General features: G+C 42.9%; 1 protein-coding gene across 2 annotated transcripts; it reads left to right on the top strand.

Moving 5' to 3' along the window:
• The first annotated feature begins 244 nt into the window (after nt 1–244).
• On the top strand, nt 245–27,734 carry DAB2 (DAB adaptor protein 2). 2 transcript variants are annotated; one of them, XM_082335763.1, is made up of 15 exons: nt 245–384; nt 13,281–13,400; nt 15,130–15,269; nt 15,984–16,082; nt 16,430–16,561; nt 18,560–18,643; nt 18,891–18,914; nt 19,182–19,229; nt 19,411–19,473; nt 21,327–21,962; nt 22,802–22,955; nt 23,549–24,076; nt 24,613–24,704; nt 25,514–25,581; nt 26,306–27,734. In XM_082335763.1, exons 2-14 carry the CDS (start codon nt 13,307–13,309, stop codon nt 25,574–25,576), a joined length of 2,157 nt encoding a protein of 718 aa, XP_082191889.1. In that variant the 5' UTR covers nt 245–384; nt 13,281–13,306; the 3' UTR covers nt 25,577–25,581; nt 26,306–27,734. The 2 variants fall into 2 exon arrangements, with proteins under 2 accessions (XP_082191889.1, XP_082191888.1); XM_082335762.1 differs by having other exon boundaries at nt 23,549–24,114.

The following is a 27,734-nucleotide window of genomic DNA, read 5'->3' as shown; positions in this document are numbered from 1 at the left end:
TGTCCCCGCAGGGTCGCCCGGTCTCCCACTCCCCTCCCGTCGTGTCCTCCTGGGGGGCTCCGACCCCCTCCCGGGAGGGGGCTGTCCCGGGCCCCAGCTCCCCCCACCCGCAGCAGGGGGCCGGAGCGGCGGCTCGCAAGGGGTTAAGCTCGTGAGCACCGACACGTTGAGGGGGAGTAGCCAAGACCAAGCAGCAAAAACATCATAGCACATTCCTGGGTAGTCCTCAGCTGCCAGCATCTGATTAAAACCATATCTCTCGCTGTGAGTGGCTAACTAATCTGAAGGCGAGGGTACAACTGAATATTTAACCGGGGCCCCGGTCCCAGCCAGGCTACCGGCTGCGGTCGTCGGATCATGCACGGAGCGGCACGGATCTAGCCTGTAAGTAGCTTTGCGAGCGGGGCTCGGCTCTTGCAAAGCCTGCGGGGGGGAAGGGGCTGTCACCGGGGGTACGGAGGGGGTGCTTTTCCCCCGAGGACGCGACAGTCGGTGGCTGCGGTGGGGGCTAACAAAGATGGGGCGCCGGGGGAGGGGGTGCTCCAGCCGCCGCCGGGCCCGGGCTCAGCCCGCCTCGGCGGCTCGCATCTCCCCGCAGCCCCGGGCAGAAGGCGCCGCTGGGGCTGCGCTTCGCCGCCGAAAGCCGGCGAGGTGGCGGCGCTGGCCGGGCGCCGGCAGCGCTGGGGGCGGCCCCGGCCCCGCAGAGGGGTCTGGGCCGCGCCGCGGGGGCGGTGGGGGGAGCCCGGGGCTGCCCGAGGGGGCTGCGGGGACCCGTCCCGCCTAGGACGGGGTGGAAGCCGTCTGCATCCTGCTCCGGCAGGGCCGGCACCCTGAGGAAACCTGGGCGCAAAGCAAAATAAATAACCGTGCATTTACTATTTTTGTGTGTGGAGAAGAGGGAATTACGGGGGGGAAAAAGATATATAAACACGAAATTTCGCATAAATAACTGATATGAAAGAATCTCTCTAGTAGCAGAGAGGAGGAGAGGGTTAGGATGCTCTGAGGCAGGGGTGAGTTTGTTTTGGCTTTGGATGGCACATCCTTGTTGGGCACCCCTCTGTCTGCTGGTGAATCTCAGGATGCTGCTTGTGTCTGTGGTAAATGGGTATAATCAAAGATGTCCAGGATTAACTGGAATGAGTCTTCTACCTTGTCAGAGAAACCGACTTCTCAGTGTGTGAGACTTAAGGTCTAATGATCATCATATGATGACACTTACGTTGAGGTAGTGCCTGTGCTCTGAGCAATGAGATAAATGCAGGTGTTGCAAATACAGCTGGACTTCTCTGTAGCAGAGCTTCTACCTCTCAGATAAGCTGAGGCTGGTTTCTTGACCACTTACCAGGGAAGCATGCAAATCCATTGGTAAGGTAGGATTAACTTGATCTTTTTTTTTTCTTTTTTGGGGGGGGAGGAATTGTTTTAGTCTTCTCTTAATGAAGGTAATTTACCTTAAAATGCTACATTTTTGCCTCAGAAGTCTTCTGTAACTTCCGTAAACAAGGCTGCCCAAAATGGACCAAATCTGAGAACACTTAGGCTTAGATTTGCCCATTGTATGCTAAGCAATGGGCATAAGTATGCTTAGGGATAGAAACACCTGTGTAGATAGGCAAAACAGAGATGTGGATTCAGTTAGAGAAACATAATTATGAAGCTATGTATTCTATCTGGCTGTGCAGACTTACCAGGCATTGGTAAATTGAAAATACATCCTTGTGTCTGACAGTGACCTGTTAGGCAGTTATAATGCTAGCAGGTCTTTAGGTCAGCTTCTATTAGGACCTTCTAGGAGGTGGGTGGGAACTAGGTGGCTAATTGGAGAGGTGAATCAGAATGCAAAAACAATCCCTTCAGCTGAGAAGGGGATTGTCTGAGGGAGTCATCCACCATGTCTGTTCAGAGAATCACTGTAGTTGCATCCAACACAATGGTTCTTGAGGCATAATTAGGTTTCCAAAATTCTTTGAATGGTCTGAGGATGTGGTCAAGTCTAAAGCAGAAATTTCCATTAATAGTAACTCACTAGAGTTTGCATTTGGAGGAGGAGAACCAAGTGGTAGAAATGGTAAGAGGATGAGTGCTAAATGAATGTCAGGTGAACCATCAGAATGGGAGCTTAACTAGCAAACCTCATGACTTGGAGTATAGGAAGGCTCAGGGTAAAGTGGAGTGGATGGCGGGTGCTCCAAGTCTTAAATGAAGAGACGGTTCTGCTGTGGGGAATCTAACAGGGTCTTGTGTGCTTGTCACTGTAGACAGGAGACTTGGAGAATGATGAGCACTACTCTCATAGTCCTGTGACTTATGATACTTCTCTTGTGCTCTTACTTCAAACAAAGCTATTGTCTAAGCACCAGAGGCTGTGCTCAGGACTGTCAGTTGGAAGGATGGGCCAAATGCCAAAAATCTGACATCAGTTTCCTTTTGTGAAGGTAGCGATGGTTATCCATTCTAACATGTGCCTTCTGCTATGTTCCTAAGTATCTCTATACATCTGCAGGACACAACCCACTTTCTCATTGAGAAGAGTATTGTCAAAGTGTCTGCATAACCCTATTATTGGACACTGCAGACTAGTAGCTGCTATGGATATACTACTTGCTTAAGGCCTTCATGTCACAAGCAGATATGGAAAGAAGCACTCTAAACAGGTGAATATAATATATGCAAAGGAGGCAAAAAGAGCTCTTAGATTTCCCCCCCCTCTGTGGGAAACCAAATAAATGCACTTAGTGTCAAGGAAGGAGGAAATACAGGGCTGGTGTCTGGACGGGATGTTTAGGATGAAAACCATAGCTTGACATATGAAGTAAATGAAAGTGCATAATATGCTGTAGTCATTGAGTACTGTTGCCAAACCTACAGTTCTTTTTCTCTCCTATTGATGCTCTTATCTCCTGGTGAACTCTATACTGCTACGACATTTGTGTGACCTGCTGGGTTAACCCAGTTCTTGGGAATGTTTGTGGACTTTTTTCAGCAAGGCTAGCAATATGTGAGCACTACAGAAGCATGAATTTGCTTGGACAATGAAGCAATAAATTCCATATCCAGAGAAAGCCAGCTTGTTCTGGAAATAGTACTGATAGTGCAGATCCTGCTTGCTGGCTAGCTTCTGTGACAAGAAATGATGAAGAGATAGCATGAAGGTAACTTGTAATCTGCAAGGATTTGGGTGAAAAAACGAGATCGTATATGTAGACTAAGGGATTACTAGTAGAATCAAGACTACCTCCTGAGGAGGGGAGGAGGAATGCTAAGAGGTCTTAATGAGCTTCTGCTGTTAAAGACAACCAAGCATAAGCCAGTACTCCTCTACCACAGCATGGACTCCACAGAGATACAGCTTAGGGTTGTGTTAGAAGGATCAAATAGAATACGGTGTCTAAGTACCAAAACTGACAAAACAAACTGACTTAAAACCTGGTTTTGTGGCTGTATCTGGGTTCAAGGGTCTCAGGGTTATAAAGAAGCTGGATGAAGCATAGTGGAAGGCCTAGTCAATAAACAGGAGGTACCAGTTTCAACAGGATTAGCTTGTTTATACAAGCTGGGCAGCTGAGTGCTGAACAAAGCATCTTCTCCCATCTAACTCTTGTCAGCCCTGGTTGATGGGGCCATAGACCATTCCAGTTTCCCATCTTCTGAAAGGAGGTGCCTTCCATATGATATGGAGTGCTTGGGGATGAAGTGTCTCTGCTGAAGTGCCCTGCAGACCTTTACTCCCAACTACCTGTGGGATTTTTTTTTTTTTAAAAGCTTCTTAGAAAGCTTCATAGCTGGTGCATGTCACCTTAAGTCTCAAAGCTCAGACATTACAGGGCCAGTTAAGGACAGACTGTTGGCCTTCAAGCTAAATTTCCTGCTGCTCTGTCAGTTCACGTTGCATCCTTAAGCAGTAAGATGAGAGGTTAAATACTTGATGAGGATTATCTGTTGAACAGAACAAGTAGGTCTGAGAGACAGAATAATAGACCTTTATCTTGACAGTCAGGAGGCTTCATGGCAATGTCAACTAGGAACTAGCTCCTCCAGCAAAGTGTACTCAACTCTTAATGCTGATGTGTCACACAAGAGCAAGTCTCCTCCTATGAGAACTCTCATACACCTGCCCTATGGCTAAAATGCCTATGATGAGACTTTTTTCCTAGGAAGGGATAAGACAACTTGGGAACATTAAGGATGTAGTGTTAATATTGCAGCCTGTGTTTCTACCTTACAGATGTCTGTGCTCTCTCAGTACAGTGTTATTTGTGCTTTAAGGGAGGGCACTGTATGAGTAAGAACAGGCTTAGATAGCAGATCTATCTGCAAACAGTTGCTAGCCATAATATGACATCAAGACCATCATAGAGATGGAAAATTAGGGAGAACCTAGTAAGGATTACTTTAGAATCTGGATTTGGGAGCAATGATGTAAGCTTCCTCTAATGTACTTAACAAACATGTAACTACAGTTACTAATAGGGAAACTTACTGCAGAATAGTAATCTGTGAAACTTGACTAGCTGTTTAGTAGGACAGCTACTGACAGAGCTGCACTGGAGCTCTGAAAATCCTTGTTAATAATTTTTTACCTCTGGTATAGGTCTTTCTGTACCACCCTTTTAGATCTTTGTCTTGTTTAGTTATTCATTGTCTTTCTTGCTGCATATACAAGGGAGAGCTGTGGCCCTTGGTAATGACTAATCTTGAAGGCAAGAGTAGCCCTTTTATTAAGCAGTATGCTTCATAATACCTAAATACCTAACTGAGGACTGAAACTGCAGTAGGAGAACCTGCCCTCATTAGGTGTAAACAGAATTGTCAGCAGTCTTCTAGTAACACATCATGAACATAACTTGCATCTGTTACAAGAGACAGTATGGAGTGACTCTTGTGACAATGACTGCTACAACAGTTTATGTAACGAGAGGCAGAGTAGCTGGGGGCTAGGTGGAGGATTCTTCAAATACTGATGAAATGGATGTTTAAGGACAGGTTTTTGGCTGCTCATGGGATCATTAGGCTGGGTAAGTGAGCTGCAGTACCTGACACTGTGGCCATGACTACATGGTTTTAGGTTGGGTGAATGCAAGAATAATACAGGAAAATCCTGTTGCTCATACAAACACATTTGTGAACAGGTAGAGAACACTTACAGTTCAGCATAGGCTATGCAGAACATATCCAATCTCTGTCAGTACAGCTTGCACACACCCAAACTGTGAAGAGTGATAACTCAGCCAGCACTGGACAGTTAACAGCGTGCAGCTAAAATAACCTATGATAACAGCTTCAACATGTGTCAAGTTCCTGCTCTGAGGAAGGGGGTGAAAAGCATGGTTATTGGCAAGAGTCCTTCGCTATACTAACTATTGAGAAGATCAGAAACAGTCCTTCCAGGCAGGAGGGAGTTAGCAGTACAGTTGGAAATGAAGTGTTTGAGCTGTTCTCTAGTTCAAACTAGTTTGCATCTGAGTAAACACTAGCTTCCTTGATTAACAACTGGTTTGCTTCCACATTGTTTGGTATATGCAGTGAGTCTCAACAAGTAGTATTGACAGAAGACTGAGTGGTATGCACTGCAGGCATATGGCCTGAGATTCCTCATAACTGTGAGTAGGCAGGTAATGTTTTCCTGAGCAATAGCTACAACACACAACTGAACTCTGGCTCAGGAGCCACTGATTTGTGGGGCCTCAGCACTGGAAACTGGGGAGGGAGGTATAGAGGAGTGGCCCCTTAGCAGGCTGCAAAGCATGCTGTTTTTCTGGAAGACTTATAAGAAGAAACTTCTTGTGGATAATTTACGTATATAATGTAATAAGAAGCCTGTGTTACCAACTGAATAGCTCTCTATCAGGAGAGAGCATACTGGGATATCTATCAGTCTCTTTCTAAAAGAAGAATCTGGAGTTCAGATGCTCGTGTTGCTGGTACCAAGAGTGAAGGGGTTTCTTAATCTAAGAAATGAACTAATAGGTTGGAATGCTAAATGCTGTACAGAGGTTGGAAAGGCTGCTACCAAGGCTTGTTGCAAGATGCTGCGTTACTCCTGGAACAACTCATAATTTGAGATGGACTAGCTAGGCGTCTGGACACTACCTTTGGACGCAAGTTCCTGGCTGAAGAATAACTCTATCAAACAGACTATGACAGTGCTAGTTCCCTTCAGTTTGAGATGAAGTCTTCAGGGAACCAGAGCACTAGCTCATGAAAAGCATTTTACTTTCTTCTTTTAAAGTAAGCAGAAGGAAATAGTTGCTAATTTATCTTTCCAAGTTGTTAGTTGGGTACAGCTTGTTTAAGCTGGTCATGACTTCTCCTGAGCCCTCTGTTCTAATATTCCTGCAACAGCTGTATTTATTCTCATGACAAGTGGATGAAAAATCCAATAGAGCTACTGTGGTAGCTAGGTTAAGAAGTAACTACTTATCTCATCAGAAATGTGCTCAAAAGCAGAGAATAATGGCAAAAGGTACTGGTCCAATTGCACCACTTGAACTGAGCAACCTGTTCAGTTCCAGCTGCTAACTTAGTGATGTTCACTTGGCTGTGATTCCAGTGATTTAAGTGTGCAGAAAACACTTTTGGGAACTTAGCAAGAACGTAGAAATTCAAACTAAAATCCAAACAACTCAGAGGAGACTGATGCACTGATATGATGAGAACAGACTGTTCTGTTCAACTGATGAAATAGCAGTTGGCAAATTGACTGAAATGGTAAGATGTCTGGGTAGCTTCACAGGCATGATCCTGCATCAGCAATGGTACATGCCAACATTTGTAGCTGACATGACTAATTAGAGTACTAAGATCTTTATCTACTTTGCAGTTGGTACTGGGGGAAGGGAGCAGCATGAAGGAGGTATTCCCTGATGTATCCATTACCACACTTCTATCCCACGAAGTAGATGAATGTCACCTTTCCCTGTTTCTCATTACTGGTTGTGTATAATCAAGACAGCTGGACTATGTGCCATATCCTGCAATATGTAAGTACAGTTGGAGCTTATTCCAAAAGGGTATTCCTGTTGGCAGAGGAAGCCCTTGGCATAAGGCTGCCTTAATACCTTAGCAAAGTATTGATCCACCTCTTAGGTGAGGGGCCAGAACATCAAACAGGACTTAAAGCAAGTTGTATCAAAGACACTCCCTGAAGTAAAATCCTGTTACTCTGGAAATATTCTGGCTAACAGGCCAAGTGTCTGGCTTAACTGAGGCCATGATAGCAAGCAAATGATCTGCTCACCACAAATCATGTTTCCAGGTACCTGTGGCCTAAACAGGACAGTTAAACAGGCTTTTTGAACTTAGACTGAAAACACTGGTCTTGGTTTCCCTGCTATCAAGGAGTCACAGTAGAAGCTGAGTGGTGGGGGCATGACTAATCTCAACTTTACTGATTGAGGAAATGACAGGTAGCTTCAATTGTCAAGCAAGGTAGGTCAACATCCTTTTCAGTTGTCTCTCTTACAAGACTAACCACAGGTGTTTGGGTCAGACTTAGCAGTATAAGAGCCTGTATTCAGTCGTCTTTCTGGCAAGTGATGCTGCCCTTGCATTCCAGACATGGCATGAACTGGAGGGGAACAGTTCCCAAGCTGTCTATGAACTGTCTTCCACCACTTGTCTTCAAGCAGATACTTGTTATATATAAATGTGAACAATACTTATCAGGTGTAACCTACCTGTACGTAAGGCAAGTATCTTTCATGTATATTAGTCACTGGCTATGCTAGTTCCTAGCAGACTAATTTGATTGTTTTAATAGAGGAAACAAACTAATGGTGGTGCTTGCATCAGAACAAGCAGATGGAATCTTCCATCTAAATCACGGTAATCTTGTGTCATGTTACAGAAGGTTTATTCAACTTGAACTCTTAGACACTGTCAGATGCTAGAGCAATGGGTGTTCTAGTAATGAAACAAGACACTTAAGATGATATTTTGACTCCTGAGCATGAATGACCCTGTTTAAAAGGCAAAAGTCTGAATAGCACATTCATGTTTCTGATTTATTAATGCATGCCTAGTGCTTCTCAAGGCTACTCGGGGCACTACCATTGCAGCAGGAACGAGGCAGAAAATGTGACAGTCAGTTATGCACATAGGGATTTGTAGATGCAAATGTAAGTCAGTCACACAGGGGCTCACACAAATACACTATTATACTTCTAATGTGGGTAAAATGCTGCTAGTCAAGATAGTCCATTATTAGCAAATGTATCTGGCTTTACAGCTTTGACTCTTGCTAGTCATTGTATGTATTGCTGTTTAGCCTATTTCCTCAGCCTGCAAAACTGAAGTTTTGAATTCACTCAAGTGGACAGCTTGTTTACCAGCCTTCTGAAAACAGCTCTTCTGTCAAGAACTTGATAGCTAGAGGTACTTCTAAGGATACATTGTGCAGGTTCTGATACAACCTTCTAACCAGAAGAACTTGACTAACTATTCAAGAAGGCTGGGGGGAGGGAACAACCTGCCTTGAAGCATATTCAGCACTTCAACTACTGCTGTGCTTCCGGTTACTGCTTCATCCTAACAGGCTATATTGCACTTGCAGTAAAAGCTTCTCTTGTCCTCTCCTGGCCTCTCAGATTCTAATTTGAGGTTAATATTTACATGCAATAACTCTTTAAGCTGAATCATGTACTTGCAGTATCAAGGGACAAAGAAGGAGCACAGGCTGTGAAAAGGACAAAGTATTAGACTGCTGAGCAGATGTTTAGTTTATCTGCCCTGCCTCTGACTTTCAGTGTCCCTAACCTCTTCTCAGACAAGCCTTCATGAACACTGAGGCAATTACTTTTGTCTGCTGAGGGGAAGAAGCCTGGGTGAGGATTTTTGTCCAGTCTTTAAATCCCATGACAGACTACAGCCATAATGAAGATTCTCAATCGCCTGTGCACAGGACAAAAATATAATCATTAAGGGTAGCTACTGTGTTGCCACCCCTTGCTCAAATAAGGGATAATTGTGAAAGCATCTCTTAAGGGAAACTAAATGTTGCTCAACAAAATTGTTCAGCATGTGCTTCAAGTCTTGGTAGGAAACAGGTATTTCAAGGATGACTTGTCACTGCCAACAGCCCTCCTTGTAGGGAGTTCAGATAAGACACCAAGACCACAGTATGCTCCAAGTCTTAAGACTGACCTTCCCAGGGTAGATGTGTAGAAATTAAGTACAATGCTTGAGCGGAGAGTTGCCTGACTTGAGACAGTAGGTAACAGCTCATACTTCAAGGCTTATGTGTTAAGGGCCTGAAATGGGCTTTCCCTAAGGAGTGATCGGTGCTTGCTCTTCACAGGATAGTCCCTATAGGAAAGGAGGAAGATACTACTAATGGTCTCTTAACATGCCCTTTTTGGAGTAAATTGAAAAGTGGGTGAGCAAAACGTGGTGCATATCCTCTGATACATGCAGGAGTTTGGGGCACTTCTCCCAGGGTAGCAACATCCATAAATCTGCGGTCTAAGACTTTTGAAATAGTGCATTTAGCACAGTAGTTAAAATGGACCATACAATTGAATAGCAAGTAATTAAGCTGTGGTGATAGCAATGGACTTACCTACATGGAGAAGATTCAAAAGGCACCACTTAACAGTCTGCTGACATAGTTGCTGTGGGAATGATTTTGTTCTTCACTATGTCAGTGTAACTGAAGGCATGACTGTCCTTGCATAAAAGCACATGCATCTCTAACCCTGCCATACTGCTGGCTGGCTCTGTTCAGATGAACTCAGAATTCATGTATAATAGAACAGTTCTAGTCTCTTGTTGCCTTACTCCTGCAGTCTGAGTAAAGAAATACTAAGGGACTGAGTACTGTGAAAGGAAACCTCCAAGCAAGAGCAAGAACTAAAACCGGAAGACTTTAACTTCATTTCAGTTACTTGCATGTAGAGCACACCAGCACTTTCTATTAAGATAAGCCAAACTTAAGTGTGACAAAGACCTTGCACAGCTTTAACTTGGGTTTAAAGCATAGAATCCAAATTTAGTTGTGGCTGAGACTCTCATGGCTAGCAGTAATCTAGTCTGCTTAGGGTAAATAGGACAAGAGGAAATGGCCTCAAGCTGCACCAGGGGAAGTTTAGGTTGGATATTAGGAAAAACTTCTTCACCGAAAGGGTAGTCAGGCACTGGACCAGGCTGCCCAGGGAAGTGGTTGAGTCCCCATCCCTGGAGGTATTTAAAAGAAAGGTAGACGTGGTGCTTGAGGACGTGGTTTAGTGGTGGACTTGGCAGTGCTAGGTTAACAGTTGGACTTGATGATCTTAAGGGTCTTTTCTAACCTTAATGATTCTATGATAAAGCTACATAATGTTGCTCCCCACCACAGTGAAATTTTAAGGTAAAGCCTGAGGCAATTTTGTGCTAGTCCTGTAGCTTAACTAAGATGTCAAGAAGTAGTTATTTACAATGTGAACAGTATTAAGGCAGTCTTTGTCCATTCTTGCATTCTTAGTTTTGCTAATTCTCTTCTTCCAGATATATGATTCTCAAAGATATTGAGTTCTCCAAAGGTATGATAAATAACTGTCATGTACTGTGAACTCTCACCAGGTGATATGAGCTGTACCAGACCCCAGATAGAAGGACTATGTCCTGTAAACTGGCTAGAAAGCCCTCACTAACCTTCTCAAATTGCATTGCTAACACTGAGAATGAGCTTCTCCACAGTAAGACGGGGTATTTGCAGGGATTCAGCCAGACCTGTGAGTATCCCTGCCCATCTTCTTTCACCTTGGGGTTTTGTGCTGTCAGGCTCTATGCAAATAAATGGTCTGGCTTCCATAGGATGGAGGCAGATGGCAATAATGGAGGGATAACTAGAGTTTAAAGATTGCAGCTGCCCATCTGGATTTCTACCACTTTACAGTTGCCAAACTGAGGTCTTGCTTGTTCATATTTGCTCCTCCCTGGGTTATTTGCTGGTTATTGCCTCTTAATATTACTTCAGAGTGAGATACTTACTGTGGTTGTGTAACACCAGAGCTGGGTGTAGCTCTACCAATTAAATTGAGAAAGCAGGATCACTGGCAGGCAGAACTCAGCACCTCAGGGTTGCTATTTCTTCTTTCCAGCATGGATCTGGGCAAAATGTCTAGGAGCTCACTCATAGCTTTAGGACAGCATGACTTAGCTCTGTTCTTCTCCAGGCCTTTTCCTTCTGTTCTCTAAACAGTAACCTTCCAGATGGGGGTGGGTGGTTAACTAATGATTCAACCTTAACTCTCTTTCCTTACTCTCTATTTCTGAAGGACTTGATAAATCTAGGGAGAGGCTCATTATGCTGAAGTCTAAAGACTATCTCCACCCAAAACTATACCATTAAGCAAGCTAGTCTAGTTTTAGAGTAGAATTCAGCTGGTTTCATTTTACCTGCTTAATATGTGGTTTTCAATGGGCACATTCCTTTGTAGCACTGGCGCAAGTATCCTGCAAAATCCCTGTTGGCTGTAATACTTTCCCCCTTGCTCCTTTGTCAGAATGGGCACAAAAGCCACTCTTCCAGTGATAACACTTCCTAAATAACCATGGTTTGCTATATCAACTCTTCCTCTAACATCTATCTACTAACATCCTCTATCGTGTGTCTATATCCTCTAATATCCATCTACTCAGAACCACTTGAAACTTTCACAGCAATACCTTTGTTCCCTGTCATCGAATGTTCACTAGCTGGGGCCAGATAGGTTGCTTATAGAGAACAGGTATAGCTGCCAGAGATCTCTCCCATATAAGCACTTTTATTTCTGTTGTTTTAATTGAGCAATGCTAAATGCAATTCACAAACCATCTGGTAAGCAGCTAGATCTAACTTTGCTTATATTAACAGCTAGTTCTCTAAAGGCCTCCCTCCTGATGAAATGGAGGCCTTCAGGGTGAAATTCTCTCTTAAATCGTAAAGACCTAGGAATTCGTGTTCTTCCTAGGTTAAGAATCAGTTAAGCATTGACATCCATTACTCTTAGTGGTGAGCTGGATGAGTCAGTCCGTAGCTATTGACTTAGTAATGAATTGAGGGAAGAGGGGGAGACAGGAGTGAGAGCAAAACCCTGAAAGTAACTTCCAAGTAACAAATAAAGCATTAGTTGTAGCTAAGGCAAATGAGGAATAAGCTATTGAGAATTACAAGCTTTTAATGCTAGAGGATATGCAATGCTTCAGCACTTCTATCTGGGTACATAGTATGTCTCAAATGGTGTGCTGGATAAAAGGGCTGGCTAGGTCTGTTGCTGCTTGCCTGGATATAGGGGAGATTACTAGTAGAGGGTAACCCAGCTACTTAATCATCTAAACAATCTCTTGGCTTCATTTGTCACTGTAAAATTCAAGGGACTAACTGAAGCCCCTACAATACCCCAGACAGAAGATTCATAGAACAGTTTCTATAGCAGAGTGAATGTCCAGTTCTTTCAGACTGAGTATAGATGATCTTCGGAACTCCATAAAGACAATATGAGTCCCTCTATTTGGTAAGTGTAAATCAATGCTTCAGCTATGTAGGAACAAAACATGGTGACTGCAGATTATTTTATTAATGTGTCTTGTACCTTAGAGGCAAAAGGGTCTCATGGCATAGAGTTAAGAGTTAAGTCATACTAGTCCGTAATTCTGTTAACTTGCAGGTTTGGGTTTTTTTAAACCTAAGGTTACCTGATTACAGTTAAGACAGGGGTGTGGGGTTTTGGTTTTGGATTTTGTTTTGTTGTAGTCTTTCCTGGAACAGTCTGTCTGCAGCCTAAGGAAATTACTTGCTTTTACCTGTTGGATGGTATACCCTCAGACTTCCAGTAGTTATAGAAACAGGAATAAGATCTAGTGGCTTCTTTTGGGTGTTCCGGTGTCATCTTCATGGGTGTTTATGGCAGATTGCAGCAAAGGTTTCTTGCATTCTTTCCTATCCTACCACAGAGATGCAGCTGGCAGTGCTGAAGGAGAATAGAGCAAAATATCTGAGGTTCTATAAATAGCTTTAAACGGTAAAAAGCTAAGGGCTGACAGGTTAAAACAGAGTCATGCAAGTACAGTCTGTGAATGTAGGTCAGTGTGACCTACTGATTAGTTATTACTGAGGTGAGGGTTCATCACCTAGTGGCCATAACTTCTGTAGCCTGAGATGAACAGTGAGTCAGACTTCCTATATGATCACTACTAAAACTTTCAGGCATTTAGCCGAACAAAACTGGTCTAACAGGTGTAATAAGAATATTTCTTCTTCAAGGTAAAATATTATGCCTGCCTACTGATTGTTATTTCAATTTTTTTTTTTTAAATTACAGCAAGCATAGTTGACCACCATTTCATCATGTCTACTGAAGCTGAAACTACTACTGTCAACAGCCAGCCTGAGCAACAGGCTCCACCAAAAGCACAACCTTCAAAGAAGGAAAAAAAGAAAGGTAAGAAATGCTTACCTCTTAAACACCTCCTCTAGTCAGCATCCTTAATATTTTCCACTTGCCTAAAACTAAGATCACTCCCACAGCATAGTTAAAATAACTCCAAGGTTTCAAGCTGACTGGAAGAGTGAGTAAATAAGCTAGTAAAATAAATCTCACCAGAAGGTAGGCTTTTACCTTGAAAGGTTTTTTTCTAGCTCTATGTTCTAAAGCTCTCAGTTCCACTTGTTAAGTGACTCATTTGCTGAGCCTGACAAGTCGCCAAAAGCCCAGAGAAGTGAAAGGCTCCTGAGGAGGTGACCAGACCCAGGACCATCCAGGTAGCTGTTGGTCTGAACCTGAACTTGCTTCTTCCTCTCCCTCCAGAGAGGGAGTCACGTGCTTGACACAGATACAGATTCTAGTCCAGAGAAGCTAGAAAACTCATTTAATGAGAATTATTCTAGATCAGTGATAGATTACATCATGCAAATATAATTACCTCATATAGAAATACACACCTAGGTACACACTCGGAGTATGTTGAGCATGCAGAGAAGAAAACCAAGCAGTTCTGAGAAGTAGTGGGAGCAGCAGAAATAGCAAATATAGCTAAAATACCAAGTGATTACAGGGGTGGGAGTACCAGGACTTGTCGAAATGTTGGTGCTAATAGGAAGTTGTAGCACAGAAACTGGGAGACTCTTGCACACCAAGAAGAGATCTGACTACACCAGAACTAGGGGCTAACATCTGAAAGGCTTACTGAACATCCTGTATGGCCATGGGAAGTACCATTTCTGCTTGGTGGTGTTGCTTAGCACTTATATCTACTTGGCTGTTGCCTATAAATATTTCAGTCTTTTATGTGGCAACTTTGTTCTGAAGTCCTCAAATATTAAGCACTGGGCTCCACTCTTTGAATTGAGGCCAGATCCTGCAAGAGCACTGTGACCTTAAAGGAGTAACTATCTTGCAATGCACACAGTACTGGAAGGACTAGGGGTTGTTAGTCAGCTATACTCAAGGGAGGGTTTTAGTATGTACTTACATGGTGTTGTGGTTTAACCCCAGCCAGCAACTAAGCCCCACACAGCTGCTCACTCTCTCCCCCACAGTGGGATGGGGGAGAGAATCAGAATAGTAAAAGTGAGAAAACTCATGGGTTGATATAAAGACAGTTTAATAGGTAAAGCAAAAGCCGTGCACACAAGCAAAGCAAAACAAGGAATTCATTCACTGCTTCCCATCAGCAGGCAGGTGTTCAGCTGTCTCCAGGAAAGCAGGGCTCCATCACACGTAATGGTTACTTGGGCAGACAAATGCCATCACTTCAAACGTCCCCCCTTCCTTCTTCTTCCCCCAGCTTTATATGCTGAGCATGACATTGTATAGTATGGAACAGCCCTTTGGTCAGTTGGGGTCAGCTGTCCCAGCTGTGTCCCCTCCCAGTTTCTTCTGCACCCCCAGCCTGCTCGCTGGTGGGGTGGGGTGAGGAGCAGAAAAGGCCTTGACTCTGTGTAAGCACTGCTCAGCAATAACGAAAATATCCCTGTATTGTCAACACTGTTTCCAGCACAAATCCAAAACATAGCCCCATACTACAATGAAGAAAACTAATTCTACTCCAGCCAAAACCAGCACATATCTATATATATCTTTTTTTTTTTTAAAAAAAAAAAAGATCTCAAAGCCACAACACAGATATCATTCTCTTAAAACAACCAACCAACCTTTTCTCTGTCTCTAGGACCAGAAAAGACAGATGAATCTCTCTTGGCCAGATTCAAAGGTGATGGTGTAAGATACAAAGCTAAACTGATTGGCATTGATGATGTCCCAGAGGCAAGAGGAGACAAAATGAGTCAGGATTCAATGATGAAGCTGAAGGTAAGGGCGTGGGCTGGCATATGAGGAAAAACTTCTGGTAGCCTTCAGAAAGCAGACGAAATAGTCACTTTGATACAACTTCTAATATGGCTTATTGTGACATAGTAATAACAGCACCATCCTAGGTGGGTGTTACTTCTAAAGCTGTAACCCTTTGCTCAGAGGACAGTGTTTCTCTCATAGCTTGGGAATGCTCCTTTGGGTCTCTCATGGGCATCCAGTATGGATGCTAATAATATGAACTTGATCACAATAGTGAGCTTGAATTTTGGATGGGGAGGGTGGAAGTCTGCAATTTAACACTGAATTCAAAGCACAGTTGGCATCCTGTGGCAATAGTGACACCAAGAGATATAGATAAGCCAAAGAATAAATGAGACCCTGTAGCAACAAAGATGATTACTTCTGGAGTGCAGAACACTCACATAACTTCAATCAGGCCAGGAAAGCTGGTAAAGATCCTGCTTTGTGAACTAAGTATTTTGGAGCTTTAAAACTTCTTACAGAGGAGACACAATCTGGTTCTGAGGTATCACTTTAAACCTACTTAGACATACATAGCAAGAGGAATGCTGCTCTAACTGTAGTTGCATAGGAATAACTAGATTACCACTAGTACAGTCACAGCCATGGGCTCATGAGGAATGTAAGGAAAGAAGTTAAAGCTCGATCTACCAGAATTCTCACCAATACTTTGATATTCATTCTTTTCAGGGAATGGCAGTGGCAGCCCGTTCTCAGGGTCAACACAAACAGAAGATATGGGTGAACATCTCCCTCTCTGGTATCAAGATAATAGATGAGAAAACCGGGGTAAGATATGACTTACTCTCTTAATGTGATTCTTAAAGCAAGTGAGGCGCTTGTAAGTTAGACCAATCTGAACTAGATTCCTTAATGGCATTAGACCAATCTGAACTAGATTCCTTAATGGCATTGTGACCCCCTTCCACGTATAAAAATTGGCTTGCGAAATGGGTTGTAATGCTGAGGCCTCCTGCCAGGAAGATAGCTACATCTTATTGTGGTTAGTCAAATGCTGACAAATCTGAGTCTTGAACTGAAGCCTTCTAACAGTCTCCAACATTCTAACTACAGCGAAGAGCAGCTCTTATGTCTTCAGCAATTTAAACCAGTAGTTATTTTTTTCCCAATTCTAGGTCATAGAGCATGAGCATCCAGTAAACAAGATCTCCTTTATTGCTCGGGATGTAACAGACAATCGTGCCTTTGGCTATATTTGTGGAGGAGAAGGCCAGCACCAATTTTTTGCCATAAAAACAGCACAACAGGTATGGATCAGACACCCTTTTCCACTTGCTATGAGTAATGCTATTATGTAAACACTTAACATGTGATTAAGGGTGTAGTGTTTTGCTCATAGCCCTGCGAAGTATAGGGGAATACCAGCACAGATGCATAGGCTCTTTTCCTAGAGGAGGGCAGTAGGAATTGACTGTATCACCAGTGGCTTTCATCTTGTTCAGCTTCTCTGTCCAGAATAAAACCACTCAAGTAGCCTTGCTTACTATGATTAACCTTGCTTAACATGTCCATGCAAGTCATTAGTGAGATGAATGGAGCCATTATCATAGGCTTTCCTGTACAGTGGCCTGTTACTGTCAGTGAGAATGCTAATTCTTGAGTCAAATAGCCAGAGCTTCACTCAGAATTAACAGGAATGATGTTAGAACTCCACTAGTCTAGTTCTCATGAAGCTTTGTCTTGTGCAGCAGTGGAAACAGACTTACTCAATTGCAATAGTGTTTCTGGGGCTAGTGAATGGCAGGTCTGGTCCTCCTAGAGTTAATTCTGGGAGGAATTCTGATCCTTCTGTGATAGGTTTTCCCCTTGCAGAAGTCCTGTACACAGGGTTTGTCTCTCTGAAGAGAACCTGTATATAAGCAGTATTGGAAACAAGCTACTTGGAATTACTGCTGAGTATTATGCAGCTTCCTAAATGACCTGAACTTAAGTTAGTTATTTATCATTTAACAGCTTGTCATTATGTCTTTATAATAGTTACTATAATGACTTGACAAGCCAAGACTTCAAAGCTAGTAGTTTCTTCATACACATCACTGCCTGCCCTCCTGAAGAACCTGTTGGCAGCTTCAGACCCACTACAGGTGGGACTGAGGGACTACTTGTTGGAGCATGTTACTACTATAGTAACAGCTGTAACACCCTCTCCTAAGCCTGTTTTATTAGTTTATCAGAGTCCTGTGTTGTATTGGCTTCACTGGAATTGTAGATGAAATACAAAAGCTTTCTGTGTGTGCTTTGGAGTGGAGTCTGTTCTCTGAACTTTTCACTGTGGGGTGCTGCTTGCCAGCCTATAAGCTTAGCCAAGCTGTAGACAGCTCTTGACTTGCTGCTAGTTGTTTTTAACACAAACTTGTCTAGATGAGAAGGATTTCTGCAGCTCTAGACTGCTGCAGCTGTACTGTTTGTCAAAGTTGATAACTCTTGAAATGGCTGTTCCTGCAGTTGCATGTCTAAAAAGCCTTGATTAGGAGAAGATGATGCTCAGATGTGAACAGTGAGATCTGTTCAACACATTCTCTGCTTGAGCCAAAGGCAGTGGCTGACTCTAGACACTGACAGAGCTGCTATATGCCTCAAGCAAAAGTTCCAAATCAGTATAGCTGAACTTGCCACCATCTCAGCAACCACTTAAAACATTCTTGTTAATGTGCAGGGAATGCAGTGCCTTTCTAACTCACACTAAACTTTCATCCTGATACAGATACCACTTAAAGCTGGTGTCTGCTATGCACATTTGAGGTGATGATAATCTTACCTTATGCTTGTCTTCCTGATTTACTATTTGCATCCTGTTTAAAGTAAATGTATTAGCTATAGAAGCTTTCTCCAGGTTCAGTGTTGGAGTTGGTAGAAAACAGATGGATGCAAAATGTTTTCCTCTCATGGGACTACCACACAGCTTGGATAAACTTTGCACTTTTGAGGAAATATGATTAGGACTTGCCATGCACTTATGAAATCTTGCACTGCAAGCTTTTTAGCAAAAAATAGCAGGCTTAGCACAAATACAGTAACTTGCCCTGTGGAGTTAACAACAGTTCTGAGCAAGCTGTGCCCCATTACCCTTGGATTCTGCATATGCTGTCTTGTGTGGAGACTAGACAGTCCTTTAAACTCTTGCTTTTCCTGTCATCTCAACCTTACTCTTGCACTATTTAGGTAAGTTTCACTTGCTGTTCCCCAGACTTCTACTGAAGCAAGCTGCAAGTAGTACATGGCCTAAAATCTACATTCTTTTTCAGGCTGAGCCTCTAGTTGTTGATCTTAAGGACCTCTTCCAACTAATATATAATATGAAGAAGAAGGAAGAAGAAGACAAGAAAAAGGTGAGTAAAATTATAGAAACTGCACTAATCAGCACAGAAATAAAGCTTGTTTCAGCTTTGGCTTGGCTTTTGGGCTCTTGTAAGACTTGAACTGAAGTCTGTTTAAATCCAGGATCACTTGAAGCTGTTGGTTGGTAGTTGTACCAGCAGTTTGATTACCTCCTAGATCTGGTAAGCTCTCCAAAGCGAGAGGCTTTGGATATTCTACATGATGTCTAGGTACTAAAAGCCTTTTTTTCTTCTTTAGAGTGAAGAAGCAAGTAAGACTGAGGTAAGTCACTCCAACTCAGCCCCACTTCATTAGGTATGCTGCTGCAACACTACTAGCTTTGACTTTCTTTACACTGCCAGCATTATGGAGGCAATGTCAGATCCCCAGTTACATTGAAATGGGATTAAAAGGGGCCTACAGAATTGAGTAGTGGTCTCCCTCACACTTCCTCTTTCCATCACTTGCTCTTTGAAGCCTGCAAGCTCCTTGCTTAAGGCAAGTTTTGATATTCCAATTATTGCTGACACTGTTATCCATCTATTACAGAATGGTAGTGAAGCACTACCTGCTGATCAAGCTGACAAAATGAAACTGGTAGGTTAAATTTTAGAACTTTATGCTGATGCCATTAAGGAGTTCATAACTGACTGTCTCCACATTGTGTGGGAAATGCAGTATTTATAGATGTGTTTACAGTAGATCTGCATAATGCTTGATTCTTGCTCTTGCAAGAACTCTAACAGATACCAATTTTTTCAATATTTCTGGCTTCAAGGGAGTTGACCAGATGGATTTGTTTGGGGATATGTCAACACCTCCTGACATGAGCAGTCCCACAGTAAGTAGAATCTGGCTTAGCTGTCTTGGTTCTTCCTTTGAGAGCAAACTTAGTCGCAGTAATAAGATCTGGTTTTACTTTGTTAGTTCTGGTTTCACTGAGACATCTGTCTAGCTGTCAGTGTAGTAGTGTCTTAGGGCTATAATAGTATCTACTTAATAACTAGAGTAGCTAATATCATTCTTATCCAGCAGAGGTCACTTGAGACTGTGTGACAGAGATAATACTGTATTGTTAGTCATAGAATCATGGAATGGGTTTGGGTTGGAAGGGACCTTAAAGATCATCTAGTTCTAGCCCCCCTGACATGGGCAGGGACACCTTCCACTAGGTCAGGTTGCTCAAAGCCCCATCCAGTCTGGCCTTGAATACTTCCAGGGATGGGGCATCCACAACTTCTCTGGGCAACCTGTTCCGGTGTCTCACCACCCTCACAGTAAAGAATTTCTTCCTAATAGCTAATCTAAATCTACCCTCTTTCAGTTTAAAACCATTACCCCTTTCCCTGTCACTACACTGTCTGGTAAGAGTCCCTCCCCATCTTTCTTATAAGCTCCCTTTAAATACTAGAAGGTCTCCCTGGAGCTTTCTCTTCTCTTTACACTAAACAACCCCAAGTCTCAGCCCATCCTCATAGGAGAGGTGCTCCAGCCCCCTGATCATCTTTGTGGCCCTCCTCTGGACTCACTCCAACAGGTCCATGTCTTTCTTATGCTGGGGGCCCCAGAACTGGAGGCAGTACTCCAGGTGGGGTCTCACCAGAGCAGAGTAGAGGGGCAGAATCGCATCCCTCAATCTGCTGGCCAAGCTGCTTTTGATGCAGCCCAGGATGCAATTGGCTTTCTGGGCTGTGAGCGCATGTTGCCAGCTCATATTCAGTTTTCCATCCACCAATACCCCCAGGTGCTTATTCACAGGGCTGCTCTTAATCTACTCATCACCCAGCCTGTATCTGTGTTTGGGATTGCCCTGATCCAGGTGCAGGACCTTGCATTTGGCCTTGTTGAACTTCATGAGATTTGCACAGGCCCACCTCTAGTCAGATGTCTTAAAAATATGTACTAGCAGTAGATGCCTCTGCTGCTATGAAAGCTATTACAGAAACTCTGCTAAAGACACTTAAAGCTGAAGCTCATTATATGGACAAGTGAATCCTTAAGTAAGTCCTTCAGAGTGGACTCCTGGCCATTCTAGATAAGTAGCCCTAGCTCAAGATGTGGCCTAACTCCACAAAAGTGTGCATAAACCTTGTTGTAGCTCAGTATGACCCCCAAAATCCTACCAGTTTATTCTGACACTGTAAGCCACCATTAGCCATGAGACAACTGGTGCTGTCAATCCAGCTAGTGACCAAGTCTCACCCTTCTACTGCCTGTTTCGTGGAGAGATGGCATGTTAACATTTGCCACCAGCAAATAGCTCTCTAATCTTTCTCTGAAGCTGAGACTGCAACCTGAAGTCATGCTAAGGCAGTGTGATTTCACAACTTGTCAAAACAAAGGACTAGAATGCAAACAGGGGTTCTTGACTCAAGTGAAAGTCTGGGTGTAATTAGTGCTTAATGACTCTACAGTCTCTAGGCTGTAGAACAACATTTGATATTTAACTAAGGTATCTTAAAACAGGAGCTTTTACCATTGAGTTTCTGAAGCTGAGTAGCTGTGATTTGACCATAGCCAGCAGTGCTTGCTTTATCTACTTATAAGATGAAGTTCTAGTGCAACTTCACTGTGACATTAGTGTAATGTATTGGATACTAAGATATCTTCTTTTGCAGCTGTTTTCCTTGAGCTTGTGTACTATGCAGCAAGTCCTATGTAAAACTAACTTTATTTTTCTTTCTGAACAAATAGGAAGCTACAGAGATTCTGTTAGTGGATCTAAATTCTGAAATTGAGACCAAACAGACTTTTACAAAAGAGGATCTCTTCTTGAATGGCATCACAACCTGTCTTCCACAACCAAAGCCACAGCCACCCTTCTTGCCTGAGAGTTCTTTCTCTACCAATCTCAGCTTCTTTCCCACACCTAATCCAGACCCTTTCAGTGATGATCCTTTTGCACAGCCAGACCAATCTGCACTGCCTTCATTTGATTCTCTAAAATCTGCTGATCAGAAGAAGGAAAGTCTGAGTACCTTGGCACCAGTGGGTAACGGTGCTTCAAATGGTGATATTGACTACTTTGGTAAACAGTTTGACCAGATTTCTAATAGAACTGGCAAACGAGAAGCACTAGCAAGCCAGTGGCCACTTGAGAGTAAGTTGCCTGCAGCAAGAACTCCAAATGGGGTACCAGAGAGAGAACAGAATGGCTTTCTTAAAGCCCCGTCAAACCTGTTTGTGGAAGGTCCTTCCAAAGGAGTATCTCTGCAGAATGGAGTAAAGCTGGATTCTGAAAGTAGTATCCAGCTCATGTCACATGAATCTATAACAATTAGCCCACCACCACAAAGTACCAAGCCAGGAAGAGGAAGGAGGTCTGTCAAGGTGAACAATGTTCAAGAAATTAATGGTGATATGGATGCTCTTAGAGAAGCTGGGTGAAGGAAGCTTTTCTTTCTTCCTACTGTGTAACTGGCTAACAGCTTCACAACACATCTACTTCTCTTCTACCTGCTGTGCTTACTCTAACCTCCCTGTAGCCATGGTACATTCTAAAATTCATGAATTTCATAATAGCTATGGTCACTAAATTATATGCTCTCTTCCTTAATGCTGCCATACTTCTGTAAAGGTCTGGTAAGTATGCTGCTATGGATATTGATACAATACTTGATACAATGCCAGAACCTGTTACGATAGCTGTAAGCCCATCAGCCTGTGGTTTCATAACAATGAGGTACTAGCTTACAGAAACCTATGTAGTTTCTCAGTACCTGCCTACTGAGGGCAACCTCTGTGACTTGTCTGATTAGACACAGGGTGGTTCTGGGTCAGCTGCATTTGCCTTGCACTCAAATGATGCAAAACTCTGTTGCTGACCTTGCCACAACTGTGGGGGTCACTGCAGACTGAGCAGGAATGTTTAGAGGGATGGGGGGGCAGAAGCAAGCTCATTATGATAGATGAAGTGACCAAATTATTTGCTAAGTCTTATTCTTTTGCTGTTGACTGTGACTACTATATATTGTACCTACTTAAAGCCATGCATTTCAGTATGCATGAACAAAACGGTGAAGTTTGAAACTTTTGGTCTCTAAAGGGTACATCAAAGCTCCCTGCTTTGCTCTAGCTGAAATGAAAGCTTGTAGCTCTGGCCTAGGGAGTCTTGATCATGCTAGCATGTGTTCTGCCATGCCATCTCACAAAGCTTTTTTTCTTTCTAGACTGCATCGAATGACTTATTTAGCTCAGACTTCTTTGTGCCGATTACAGAGAGCCTTAGCTTGACCTCAATGGCACAAACAGGACCTGTGCCAACTAATCCACTGGACCTCTTCAAACCAAGTCCTACCACATCACCTCCATTGGCTGGTCTAGGTGAGTTCACAAAGTGAAGGTCTTGCTCTATTCCAAGATATCTTCTAACACCAAAAGAGGCATTGTAGTTTTCATTTTACTTCATGTGTAGTGCCATGCCCTTTAATCCATGTGCTGTCTGCCCTAAACTATTAAGTTCTGTGAATAGAGGCCTAAACTTTGCATCCTTAACTGGAACAGGGTTTTTTTGCTTAAACTTTGACAGCAGATTGCTTCTTCAGGTACACAAGGTTCAAGTTAGCCAAGCACAACCTGGGATGCTAGGATTAACACTGCTGCAGAATCTTAATAATCATTTACACAGAAGTAACTGTATGGCAAATGCATCTGTCACTTCTGTACTAGGACTAAGTATGTTCCTCCTTGTTATGTCAGTCTCAGTTCTGTTCTTCGGGGACTGAAATGGAGCAAAGTAAAAAATATTAAACCCCTTCTCCCCTCCCCCCAAATGACTTAATTTTTAAGTGTAAATCAACAGATTTTTGCAAACAGCACATGAAAAACGTTTTGCTGGTACCCTCAGTGGAATTGATATGCTTCTGCTTGAGGTCTTCAGATCACTGAAGTGCTGTGTAACAACAATCTCCCCCCAGGTGGCTTGCCAGTAACTTCATCACCATGGAGCGCACAGACACCAGCCTTCACTCAGGCTGCATCGGTCTTTCCTGGATCTATGATGCCTACTCAGCCTACAGGATTTACTCAACCACTTGCCTTTGGTACTCAAGCAGTGCCAAGCTGGAACCAGCCTGCATCTTTTGGTCCAGCAGCCCCTCAGCCCTCTGGTCTCTGGGCACAGGCAGCACAAGTTCCATCTAGTTCATGGGCACAGCCATCCAGTTCTGTAAATCCCTTCCAGAGTAGTGTGTTCCCACCTTCAACACTACCTGCTCAGATGCCATCTGTACTGCCCTCCATGTCAACAACAACTAGCCCACCTCAGCCACCACCTAGAACTGCACCTCAGAAAGAGCTGTCCAAGAAAGAGAGTGATGCTTTTATTGCTCTGGATCCACTTGGTGATAAAGAGATGAAGGATGTCAAGGAAATGTTTAAAGACTTCCAGCTGACAAAGCCACCTGCAGTACCAGCAAGGAGAGGAGAGCAGCAAAGCCTTTCAGGTGCTTCTGGAGCTTTCAGCAATTATTTTAGTAGTAAAGTAGGCATTCCTCAAGTACAGATTATGATGACATAGAAGTTAGCAAGCTGTTTGCCAAAATGACTGGGAAATTTTTTTTTTTTTTTTCCCTCCTCCTTCTGCTTGGAGAGCTGCTCAGGGATTGGGATGGCTGGTCACTAGTCTCTTCTGATAGAACTAAAAATTTGATATAATTATTACTGAAACGGAGGATTGAAGAACTGTTTCCCCTAATAATGTTACAGAATTGATCAATGTCAGTGGCCAAACACTGACACCTAGTGCCTGAACTACTTGACTAGAATGTACAGACCTAGTTTACCTCCATGTTAGAAGTCCCATCTAGTTTAAGTGTAGTGAGGGACAAGTAGGAGATAAAATTGTGACATCACTCAAAGTAATTTCTGTGTGGGTGCTTTCGTGTATCTAATTAGATAAGCTTTGGTGCTGCTATACAGGCAGAGCTGAGTACTTGTTAAAGCTGTTAAGTGATTATAGCAGTATGTCTCTTTTCCTTAGAACCACCAAAGCCTGTTTCCCGACAAAGTGTGCTGCCAGCTGATGACCTATTCGAAAGTCAAGTTAAAACAGACCTTTTCAGTGCCTCATCTGTAAGTAATAAAAAAACAAAACCCAAAAAACCCAACCAAACAAAAAACCCCGACCTTTTTCCTTAACAGGGGTGCCTGTGTTTGAGCACTGGCTTAGTTCTGGCTTTAGAGGCCATGGAACAAAACTTCTTGCATGTGTGAGGCTAATATTTAATCTAACAGAGGGCATTTGTTGCAAGAAGGCTAACAAAATATGATTCCATTTGGCTTGGGTCCATAACCAGTTCCCCAAGCTGCAAGCCATAGCAGGAAGTTCTTCAGTAGTGGGAGCTTCTACAAGAGACCGTAAAATAACATAGCTGCACAAGTCTTCCACTTGGTTATACTTACCTCTCTGGAGTATACTGCGCAGTGTGAACTGTGCAGCTCTCCTGCTGAACAAATGGGAGGCTCCCATGTTCAGCACCCCCTGGGGGAGGAAATGCCTTAGCCACATCACTCCATTTGGGACGCAGCACTTGAAGGCCTTGGTGGAAACTCTGCATCAATTCCAGAATGCTGATTTAAGATAGCTACCATTGGCTAAAGCAGACCTCATCATGAGTACACTGGCTCAGCTCCAAATGAGTGTTCAGTAAGCACACATGGCTTTTCTGAAAGATACCTTGCCTCAGACTAGGATAACTGCTAACACAGCTTTAGAGCCCTCTTCTCTTGTTGAAGCAGTACAATTAATGCATGTTCAACAGGGCCTTTGCAGTATTCTTTCCAAAAGGTGTTTGGAACACGAGCTAGCTGAAACAGCCATGAAGAGTAAACCTCATGAAACCTGGAAATCCACTAACAGCTTATGTTCTCTCTTTCCTTAGAAGGAATCTCAGAAACCACCTTCTGGTCCTTTTGGTGATCCTTTTGGCAATCCATTTGCATAGATCAGGTAGGTCTTCCAGTAATAAGACAACCTACTTAATTCTCTGAAATTGATTCAGAAAACCTTTGGTAAAGAGCTGGCTAAAAACTACACTAGCTTTACTTTAATGCTTCTCTGAAGTCTGGCAAACAGTCCCTAGAAGAATATTTCTGCTAGAATACCTCTACTCAGACTTGTATGTAGCTGCATTCTGGCTAATCCTAGCCAGTTTCATTTTCTTGGAAATAAAGATTTTATTCTTCCATGGACTTGAGTCTCAAGGTCACAATAGATCTAGATATCCTTTCCTTGAGGAAAGTTAGTGAGTAAATATGTGCTGCAAAACTCAGAGGGGCTGACTAAACTCCTTCAGATATCCCTTTAGGAGAGTGTTAGCACACAGTGCCCCATACAGCTTTTTGACATTTAATCCCCTAAATAATTGTGGGTTTGTACTCTGGGTGAATTGGAGTAAAAACAGAATATGGGCCGTTATGAGAGCTTCTGTCACTAGAAACTAATGTAACTGAAACTTCTGTACCATTGACTAGAGAACGTGAACTGTCAAACTAGCAAATCTATTCCTCTGCCACACCTCTAAGTCTTCCCCTGAAATACTGTCTTGCTTCTAACAGAAGACTAGTGTTGCTATTTATTGCTTTAGTTTTTTTCTCAGTGGCTCTAAACTAGTTTAAGCAATAAAACTATAACTTATAGCTATCCTAACCCTAAGTCCTTTTCATCATACTAGGCATAACCAGAAAAGGACAAATGGAATAACTGGACATCTTCTCAACATGATTTTTCTACTTGTTTCACTTTGCTGTCTGCCACTTTTGCTGCCATTCCATGATGTCTGTGATCTAAAACATGTCCAGGTGGATTGAAACATGAACCCTCAAAGAACATACTGTGAAGATGATAATTCAGGGGAAAGCAAATGGAGAGTTGGACTCATGCTGGAGACACATTTAAATTGGTGGATGTTAACTTTACTTTAGTTCTTTACAGTCTTCCACAGAAGAGCTTAGCACGCTAAGTCATGTGTCTTGTGAACATGGTCACCACAATTCCTCTTTCTGTAGCACTTACTATCCTAAAATATAGGAACTGAATGTACCTGAGGAAGAAGTGTTGCCTTCACATAAGGGAATTGAATTAGTAGCTAAAACTCCACATCTTAAACAACTAGGTTAGTTGCCTGTTATCAGAGCAGCAGCCAGTTGTAAAGTTAAGTGGACTTACTCAGTTCTAATTGGTGACCGGACATATGACTTGGTCTCTGAGCCACAAAGATGTAAACTGTATGGTAGGGGAAAAAAATTCCAATACTTGTCTATGTAACTAATGCTAAAAGTAACATTCTGCCATAAATGTGTAATAAAGGGACTAACTGTGGGGCCTGTAACAACTGCTGGAGTCCTGAGTACTAGAGGTCTACCCCGTAGGGTCAGCTGAAACACTTCTTGCAGAACATTGAGGTAGTCATGGACACTAACTGTTGTCTTGGTGCTAATATGACTTTTCAGGGAGGGAAATCTACTAGGATTACTTTTTTATTAAGGTGGCTTGGCAGACAAATGGAACAAGCAGATAGGCTTCTTTCATATATCTCAGTGAATGTCCCTGATGTTGCTCAGTTTGAGTTGTCACGTGGTGTAGTGTGGCATGTTTCCAGTATCTTAAAAAGCAAAAAGACAATCATGGCTTCACTCCATGCCTAGATTCCTTGTGAACAGATGCACCACCTCTGTGCCATTAATGTGAGGTGGTTCTCAGTCTCTTGAAAACTGTGCCTTTTCTAAAGAACCTCTTTACTAACAGATATCTAAATGAGTTGGTTATAACTGACTATAACACCTACATTCTTGGCCAGTGGTGATGGCTGATGTGTCAGAGGTTTTTCTGTTAATGCGAAGTATACACTTGAAATAGTGTTGTTAAATCAAATGCCTAAGCAACTGCTGAACTGGAGAGCTAAGAAAGTCAACTTGAATACAGCCTTAGTACCCAATTCAGCCAGTCATGCAATTACTCTTGTATATAAACCTCTCTTGCACTTTCTGTAATGCAAAAAAAGCTATGAATTTAAGTATTTGTCTCAAACTGGAAATGTAGAAACTTATGGATGTTACACTGTTATATAAAACTGTAGTATCCCAAGTAACGTTACCTAATGG

The sequence above is a fragment of the Platalea leucorodia genome (genome assembly GCF_965183815.1).
Source record: "Platalea leucorodia genome assembly, chromosome: Z".
NCBI lineage: Eukaryota > Metazoa > Chordata > Aves > Pelecaniformes > Threskiornithidae > Platalea > Platalea leucorodia.
Note: the sequence above shows the minus strand (reverse complement) of the source record. Positions and strands in the feature narration are given on the sequence as shown.

Excerpts from the sequence above, each read along its gene's own strand:
- DAB2 (XM_082335762.1), top strand. The coding sequence starts at position 13,307 with ATGTCTACTGAAGCTGAAACTACTACTGTCAACAGCCAGCCTGAGCAA. Across the intron at positions 18,644-18,890 it reads AAGAAGAAGACAAGAAAAAG|AGTGAAGAAGCAAGTAAGAC; the intron begins GTGAGTAAAATT and ends TTTCTTCTTTAG. Across the intron at positions 19,474-21,326 it reads CTGACATGAGCAGTCCCACA|GAAGCTACAGAGATTCTGTT; the intron begins GTAAGTAGAATC and ends CTGAACAAATAG.